Source organism: Sciurus carolinensis, chromosome 4 (assembly GCF_902686445.1).
Source record: "Sciurus carolinensis chromosome 4, mSciCar1.2, whole genome shotgun sequence".
NCBI lineage: Eukaryota > Metazoa > Chordata > Mammalia > Rodentia > Sciuridae > Sciurus > Sciurus carolinensis.
The window spans coordinates 177027345-177036523 of record NC_062216.1 but is presented as its reverse complement, the minus strand read 5'-3'; the positions used below and the strand labels follow the sequence as shown (position 1 = coordinate 177036523).

The following is a 9179-nucleotide window of genomic DNA, read 5'->3' as shown; positions in this document are numbered from 1 at the left end:
CACAGACCGGCGTGCCAGGCCCCTGGGCTGTGAAAACTTCTGTTTTCTTTTTTTTTTTATTTTATTAAAAAAAGCTAGAAATATAAACAGAAACTTGTGAGTGACGTGGATGGAGCTTAGTCCAGACTCCAAACCCTAGGTTTAAAAACGCCCCAGGCCCCCCACCCCACAGGCCATTGCTGAGTGTGAGGAGTCACAGTAGGGGGGCTGGGGCACCCTCAGGGGTCTCTGACTCTCCCCAGGGCCTGTGGTGGCATGACTCTAGGGGACCCCACGATCCCCTCAGAAGCCCAAAGAGGGGCACTGCCTCCAGGGGGCCCTTGGGCCTCCTCAAGCAGCAGGAATTCAGCAAAGAACCCCACTCAGGCTGGGGGAGGCTCTGGAAGGACAGGCTGGGCAAACAGCAGGGCCCAGGGGCAAGCAGGCCTGACTTTCTTTGGAAGAGGAGACAGGGTGCTTCACAGGCACACACCATCACACACTTCCACAGCCCCCACACCAGCCGACAGCAGCCCCTGGGGGCCACTCCACAATCGGGCACACACAGGGCTCCCACGTGCACACAGGTGTGCACACACACAGGGCAAGAACAGGAGACTTTGGGGTCCAAGGCAGGGAGGCTTCTCTGCTGTAGTTGCCCAAGAACATGGAAGGGATTCTAGACCCCTTCTTGAGGAGAGACCCTGTGAGGAAGATGGCTAGGGGTGGAGTGCTAGGGCCCAGCCCCAGCCCCAGGGCGATGGTCCCAGGCCACCCGGCCCTGCTGCTGCCCAGCAGGACCTGAAGCCTGCAGCCCTTGCCCCCCTCCCCCCGCCCCCGAGCAGCACCTGAAGGGTGGGTGGGGCACACTATAGCTCAGCAAGGGAAGGGAGCCGAGCTGGGGCCCCTGGGTGGGCCGCCAGGACCCTGGCCAACCCCAGACCAGCTGGAGTGTCCCCTGCCCCGGATGGGGTGGCAGTGAGGGGCCGGAGATGGAAGACTGGGCAGCTGCGGTGGGACCAGCGGGAGGGCTGGGGGAAAGGGGACGGGAACTATTACGGACAGAGATATTTGTTCCTTTTCTCGTTCCAAATATAGAGTGGAATAAAATATGCAAAACAGGGGGCTCCTTGGCCCCCATCTAGAACCCCAATGTCTCCCCCCTCCCCCCGAGTCACCAAGGCGTGTCCTGACCTCGCATGCTGGACTAGGTTCCCCCTCTGGGAGAATGGCCACCCGGAGCTGTGAAGGTGGTGGTCAGGCCAGAGCACCCCACCCCCAACCAACTCCTGCCCCAGCCTCCCTGGTCCGCGCCCTTTCTGTGTGCTGGGTGGGGCTCGGCAGCAGGGCAGGGGAGGGCACTAAGCAATGTACAGGGCAAGTCTCCGAGCAACAGCAAACGGGACGTTTCATGCAACATTCCTGGCCCGGGCGCCGTCGTAGGGGGCGGGCCGAGCCCGCGGCCCGGGGTTGGGGTGAGGGGCCCTGCCCGCAGGGCGCAGCTGGAGCGGGAGTGGGGGTAGGGCGTCAGCTGCCTTCCAGCTGCCTGAGCGCGCGTTCGATGTTCATGCGGTGGCCCACGCGCGTGACGCCCAGCTCCACGAAGTCGTCCTTTGTGAGTGCGGGCAGATGCGCGCCCTCGATCTCGTGGTCCTCGAAGCGGTCGCGGTGCTCGCCTAGGTGGATGCTCTCCAGCCAGTCGCCCACATCAAACTTGCTCCAGAGCTGCAGCGGCTTCTGCTGGAAGGGCCGACGCGGGCCCGAGGCGCCGGGGCCTGAGCCAGGCGCAGGCGAGGGCAGCGGTGACGGCGAAGGGGAGCGGCTGCGCGCACTCACGCTGCGCACCACGAAGCGTACCTCCTTGGGCTCGTGCGGAATGGAGAGGCTGGACGACTTGAGGATGGTGGGAGGCGTGAGGCCGAAGGGCCGCCCCGCGCCCCCCGCGCCCGCCCCCAGCCCCTCCACCCGCTCCAGCGACGCGGGCTTCACTGGGCTCGGGGCGCGTCGCGCCACGGGGTAGCGGCCGCTGGGCCGCACCGAGTAGGAGGCCCCGCTGCCCGGGCCCCCGGGGCTGCGCTGCGCTGAGATGGTGCTCAGCTCACCGAGGCTGCTGAAGAGCCTGCGGAGGGAGAGGGGGTCAGGGCCAGGTGAGGGGGTGAAGTAAAGTGGGGCAGGCAGAGGGGAGTGGGGCGAGGGGCCCGGAGGACTGTGGCTGGGGAGAATATCCTACAGTTATCCTAGTCCTCTTGCGTGGCCCAAAGGTCAGAGTCAGGGTCCTGCTCTCAGGGACCCCTAGACTGGCTGGCATATGAGGCGTAAAACTGATGCCCTCCTCCCCATACTCCGTGGAGACACCAAGAGCAGCCCACCAAGGAAAGACAGCTGCTCACGCCAAGAGCCAGCTGCCCCCCTCACTGCCAGCCTCCAACACTGGCTCTGGGCATCCATAGGTGTCCTAGATGGCAAGACTCACAGTAGCCTTCACCACGCCCCCCACATAGGTCTGTTCCCCTGAGGAGAACCAGAGAACCTGTTTAGCTTCAGGGACAGCGGATCATGGAAAAGGCTGGGTGTAGTCAAAGACTGAACAGGTCCATGACACTGGGGACAAACGCCCACGCAGGGTAGTGTGTGCAGGTGTGAGGCAGCAGTGCACCAACACACACAGGCAGCCTCCCTGCACGTGACAGCTCATGACAGCTATGGTACCCACTCAGGTTGCAGACATGCAGCAGTGGCAGGGGCTCAGCAGCTCACACGCAAACACATACAAGAACAGATGGCACCTCACTTCCTCATCTGCCAGGACCGGGGACCTCTAGCCCTGCCTCAACCTGACCATGACAGGAGGCCTGCCTGGGGTGACTGCTCCAAAGCAAACCCACTCCCACATCCCCATTCCTCAGGGGCTTCCAGTGGCACCAAAGCCCCACGCAGCCATGCAGAGCAGACCTGGGCAGCTAGGCACAGCACATGGACTGTGAGAGGCATGGGATGGGCATGCTCACTTACACAGCCGGCGCTCGGGACCACCGCGCAGCTAGACAGAGCAGCCACATGCAGATGGGCAGGAGAGAGCAATGAGAGAGAGTGTTAGCAGGCCAGGCCCACATGGCCCACAGTCACAACCACACAATGGGCAGCCAGGTGCAGGGACCCCTACCAGAGACCCTGCGCAGGGAGGCACTTGGGAGTAGGGCTCAGCTACCCTGGAGGTGCTGGGGGAGGGGAGGCACCTACGTGGGACCTGAAAGTGCAGGTGGGCTTGGCAGATCAGAGTGCACCCGACCTGCCTGCACAGGAGCTGTTCCCTGGTGCTCTTGTTAATGCAGTGCAGACACAGTGTTGTTTAGCAGGCACTTAGTGGTGCAGTCCCTTGACATCCTCTCTGCTATCTGACTGGCCTCTGTCATCCCCCGCTCCAATGCCTGTCCCCAACCCAGGCTGGCCTAAGGATTCCTCCTCTGGGTTGGGAGTCCACCTTTTGTCCGAACCACACAAAATTTCCAGCACCTGTCCTGCACCTGCATGGCCCCCTCCTCATTCCAGCCCTTAAAGCAGGTTTCACTTTTCATCTCCACCTGTGCAAGGCCAGGCCCTCTCTGGAGATCTCTTTCCCACTCAACCTCACTTACACCCCTCCCACTAGCTGTCTCTTCCTCAGCCTGTCTTTATTGTCTCCTCCCAACTGCTCAGACCCATAGCAGAGCTCCCTGAAGGGGCTAGACTATGCCCCCAGAAAACAAGGGCTTGAGAAGCACCTGAGGTGGGCACAGGGAACAGGCAAAACCACCAGAAGAAATGCTCACTTGGTCCTATAGTACCTGGCCTGAGGGAGCCACCTGCACTTTAGGTGGCAGCAGGGTTCCTTAGGGTGGTGATTGTGTGTGCAGTGCTGGTTGAGACTATGAAGGAATCATACCTGTGAGAACAGGCTGTGGTTACTCAGAGGAATAGAACCAGAAATATGCACCTTGCCTCCCACCCCCAAACTCACTCACTGACCCTGTCCAGAGCACCTGCATCACAGGACAGACACCTGCCCAGGCCTCATCCCAAGGGATAGGTTTTTGTGTTGTTGTGATGTCAGGTGTACCTGGAGTCTCAGAAGTGTACTGCCACGGGGGGGGGGGGGGGGACCCTGGCTGAACAGTGGAGATAGGCACAGCGCAGCCAATCTGCAGTGCAGTGAGAGGTTCAACTAGACCCTGCCCAGGAAGGCTGGAGGAGGGCAGAGCAAACCATGCCTGTCTGGGTAGCACTGAAGCCCTCCTGCCTGGCAGGGGTGATGAGGCAGCCTCAGTCAAGGGCAGTTTGGCTCAAGGAGCCCAGGGGCTGCAGGCCAAGAGACCAAGGAGCACTGGTCCCACACAAGCTGGGCACATCAAGAAGCCCGGAAGGAAAGCCCAAGGAAGACTGTGCCCTCCAAAGCCCCAGAGTATGGGAGGGCATGGCCGGCCACCCAGGGCTTGGGAGTGTACTCTGTGCCCTCCTCTGGGGGATGAGTGCTGCCCACCTCACTGCCAGGGCAGAAACCCCAGCAGTATCCACATCTGACTTCCAGGGGTTTCCATACACCTCCACAGTCCGTTTCTGTCCACTGGCACATGTAGCTGTCTGATCACCTCCCTGGCCAGGCTCCAGTCACTGCACCCCAAAGGGCTCTAGGCCACAACACCTCACCAGGTGCAGCCAGCAGTCTCCCTCCAGAGGACAGCTTGCAAAGTAAGCATCCACAGCCCCCAGTGTCTCGTGTCTGGATCTTGTCCACTGTCCACAGTGACTCCTGGCCAGCTGAGGCCTCCCGCTTCCCCCTGATAGTCACCAGCTGTCAGCAGCTGACCTGCTTGTCCAAGTCCCTCAGAGACACCCTTTCCTCAGTCTCCTCCTGGATGGGTTTCTGTTCCCTGCTTTTAATGGTCTATGTTTTCTCTGGGTCACTGCTTGCTATGACTGATGTGCCCAGGAATGTCACATGAGGCCCCACCTCTACTGGAGTCTGGTAACATGCTCCCCACCCCACCTCAGTGATTGATACCCCCTCTCTCCCACATGAGAAGCCTAGAAGCCACTGTCAGCTCCCCACCTTCTCACCCATGTGGCTGACGAGTCACTGACTCCTAACTTTACCCTGGGTCCTCCTCGTTGGTCTTCTCTGTTCCAGACTTATCATCGCAGGACCTTTCACCACTGATTTTTAGGATTGACCCCAGGGCCTCATGCCAGGAAGACACTCCAGCACTGAGTCCCAGCCCCCCACTTCTTCACTAGGCTTGATTCCTGGTACCTGGCACAAAGCCAGGAATACAATATGCACTGAAAAAATATCATAAAAATAATGCAGCATCTCCTGCCCAGGCCTGCCCACCTCTGTGGATCCCTTGGTACCAATGGCAAGAAGGAGTCCACACTGTGGCCTGGCCTCCACCTCGGGCTTTCTGTTCCTGCACTCACATGGGGTAGGTCTAGGCCTTATAGCCTCATGAGTAGGGGCCTTGTTAAGGGAAATAATCTGCAGTAGGAGCACAGAAGCAAACAGGACTCCAGAACTTCTGCTGCAGATGCCTTACTCCTACCACCTGGGCCTGTTCACAACTCCAGTGTCACCATGTCCCCTCCTCTGTGACCACTTCTGTGCCCAGCAGAGTTCCAGGTTCGGGGATGGACACTTGCCCTACCTGCATATGGCCTGCAGGGACACTGCATTCTGGCCCCAGTGCCTGACTGTCCTGGAGGCAACTGTGAGTGTGGTCACCCAAGCAGGCAGGGTTTTGTCCTGCTAGTAGGCAGGAACTCTCGGCCATCCTGAGGAAAGGGGGACTCCGGTGAGGTCTGATCAGTGACCCTAGCAGGTCTAGAGAACATGGATGCTGTGCCCTCCTCCACATAGCTGATCAAAGGCACTGAAAGGTATTGCCATAAAGAAACTTCACATTTGTGTATTCAAAGTTATTTCACCGTGAACTTTTTCTATAAAACCAAATAAAAGGGTCAGAGAGGTATAAAACTGATGACCAAGGGGAACAGAGCAGTGTGCTGTGGTCTTAGACCACATGTGGGATTCAGGTCCAAGCATGGGCCCTGGAAGAAAAAGTGAGTTCAGAGGCAGTGTAGGCCTCAAGACAGACAGGCAAGAAGAGGCCCACCACCAGTGGTGGAGCTCTGAATCCGGTCTGAATCAGCGTGTAAATACAGTCTTAACTGGGCATGGGGCTGAGCAGACAAATGGTCTGTCGGGCAGGGTGAGGTCTGAAGGCAGTGCACAGAGATGGGTGACCAGGGTGGGTGTGTCCCAGAGGCCCATAGTCCTAGACTCCCAGGGGCAAACCAAGGGTAATGCATCCTCCAACTGCCACCTGAAAATCAAGGGTGGCCCAGAGCAAACAATCTGGTCCCTTTCCTCAAGTTCCTTAACTTTGGTTTCATAATATACAAGATAGCTTAACTTGCCCAGAAAGATCTCAGGTTGATGCAAACCTTGTGGCTAAAGAACATCAGAGCCTGGACTGTCTTCCTGCAGAAGGCAGTGGAAAGGGGTGCTTCCTTCCTCATAGTATCCACCAAGGGAGAGAAGAGATGAGTTTGGGGGATGAAACTGAGGGACCATACAGGGAACAAGGGACATGGCTCAGGTGTGTGACCCTGAAGGTGGTTTTGGCTGCTGCCCTAGGACCTCTGCCAGAATAGAACCTGGGAAAGAAGCAGTCATGCCTGGATGTCAGAACTTCCCACACTTTGGACACTTCTCTAACAGGCAGTTCACTAGCAGTTTCATTCCTAAGTAAGAAAAGAATACCAGACTCCAGTCACCACTGGCTACAGAACAATAGCCAACACATGGTCTAGATGGGCCATGCAGAAGATCAGACCCAAAATAGGACTGGACACAAACACGGCCACAGGTGTCCTGTGTTAAGCCCCCTGCCCGCAACCAGATGCACAGAGGTCATGGTAGACAGTGAGGTTCACTTCAAAGGGCTATGTTTTCTCCCAGCTCTGACATCAAGGAGCCCAAGAATAAGTGGGCAGAACAGAGGGGAATGAAGAGGCAAGAAGGGATAGGAGCCAGGGCACAGCCAGTGCCCTGGGTATTTTAGTGCGGTTGGGCAAGCAGATAACACTGGGTGCTGTTTGTTGCACATGTCTGATATGTGTAGGCATGTCTGATATGTTCATGCTATGCAGTGAACATGCCGTCCACTTGTGTGTGAGGAGACTGCTGAGCATAACCCTAGTGCTTCATCAGAAGGGGCTTAAGGACAGAGCTCCAGGTTTCCACAGAGAATGGACCTGGGGTCAGACATACCATACTTACTGGATGGAGTGACTCTCGTACCTGTTTGATGGTCTGCAAAATGGAGATTATGTTATTGTTCATCTAACAGAATCGCTGTGAAAATGAAATAATGTGATATGACATTCTCTAGCGCCTTCCCACAAAGGCCTCTAGCAATTAACCTCAGTGCCTGCTGGGGTGCCTGGGTGCTGGTGAGGATGAGGTGACACCAGCTTGTGTGTGCGAGGACCCACCACATCCCAGCTCGATTCATGATTCAGCATGCCCACCCTCGGGGCAGCCTGGGAGTTCCAATCATTACCAGACCCATTTCTGGTAATGTGAGGGGCAGAAGGTCCAAGAGTCTAAGTGGTCTGCTCTAGAAAACAGAGCTGAGATGTGGTCTGGTGAGGGTGGAACTCCAGGGCCATCTGAGGGCTCTGAGCCAGTGTCAGACAAGCAGCAGGATGCTGAGGCCGCAACATAATGAATGCCTGCTGTTCTAGGATGTTTTAGGACTGGTCGGCAGCTGACTTTCCCTGGAGAGTAACCGCCCCTCAGTCTCAGCTCCTGTTTGCCAGGTAGGCTGGCTCCACCCCAACCCCCACCCCATTCCCATTGCCACCCCACTCATGACTAGCCAATGACCCCAGTGATCAATGGGAAAGCCTGGCTACTAGAAGCCAGGCAAAGGCCAGAATTTTGCAGGAACTACAGAGAAAAGTTGCCCACTTTCCAAAGCCTGAAGACAAATGGAAGGGTTGGAGGCTGGGGATATAGCTCAGTTAGTAGAGTGTTTGCCTTGCAAGCACAGGCCCTGGGTTCAATCCCCAGCACTACAAAAAAAAAAAAAAAAAAAAAAAGGAAGTGTTGGAAGTGCTGGTATTCTGACCTTGCCTTCCCCACCCAGGCCTGGCAAAACACAGAGTCTCAGGCTAAGAGTACTTTAACCCAACTGAGGAGAAGCCAAAGACCACAATGGGAGAATGAATCTAGAGAAGGAACATGCTGGAAGCTTCTGGCTGAGGAACCACTAGATCTGGCCCTGCTGCCAACTACTTGATGGGAGCCAGAACCCATAAGAGGGACTGGGCTCACTGAGCCTGACTGCAGGAGCTGGACATCCAATAGATTTAAGCCCCTCTGTCTGTCTTTCCATGAAATGTGTCCTACGCCACAAAAGATAGCACTTGCATTTGGCTTCTCTCTTCTATTCACTTAAGAAATGTTTATTGATGGCCTGTATGGGACCAGACACTATGCAGTGCACTGTAAACAGCTTTTACCTTCATTGATACCAAGAAGAAGAGAGGAACAGAGAGACTGGCAGGAGAAGGAGAAGCAGAGAGGGAGGAGAGGCCTGGGTCAGGAGACCCCCTTATCCTCAAGGATCTGGTCCTGCACTCATCCTGACTGATCCACACCTGTTGCATCCACTCTAAGGATACCCTGCACACTGCACTGCTGGAAAGAGGCTTTCAGATTTGGCTGGGAGTTGGAAGAGGTTGAAAGGGTACGAGGCTCCAGAGCAAACTTCCAGATGATAAGTGCTGGAAGCAGCATTCTTTGACCCCTTAGGAGAGGCACCATGAGCTTCCCAAGTCCCCATTTATCTTTTGGATCCTAAACTGGAAAAAGGCAGGATGGACAAGCCCTTAAGAGTGACGCCTGCAGTACCAAGCTGTGCACCACTCACTACACTGTGGATTCTGCCGTCCACAACTGCCAGCAAGGTGCCCACTTGGGTGGTCTTCAAGGCAGAAAGGAGTCAGGAAGGAGCACCCCACCCAAACCTGGGCTGAGGGGACCTTGGGGCACAGAGGCAAAAGCTTGAGAAAGGCAGACAAGAGGCTGGTCAGCTGAACCAGCACACATGCAACCCATGGGGGCCCAGCCCAGGGATTCTAGACAGAGTGGCAACAAC

At 56.7% G+C, this 9179-nt stretch overlaps 1 protein-coding gene across 1 annotated transcript in view; it reads right to left on the bottom strand.

Moving 5' to 3' along the window:
• Positions 1–9179, bottom strand: part of Shank3 (SH3 and multiple ankyrin repeat domains 3) — a 54170-nt gene continuing 44991 nt past the window's right edge. Inside the window, 1 exon segment of the mRNA XM_047548276.1 lies at positions 1–2098. Within this exon segment, the coding sequence (XP_047404232.1) occupies positions 1507–2098 (592 nt within the window). The 3' untranslated portion in view covers positions 1–1506.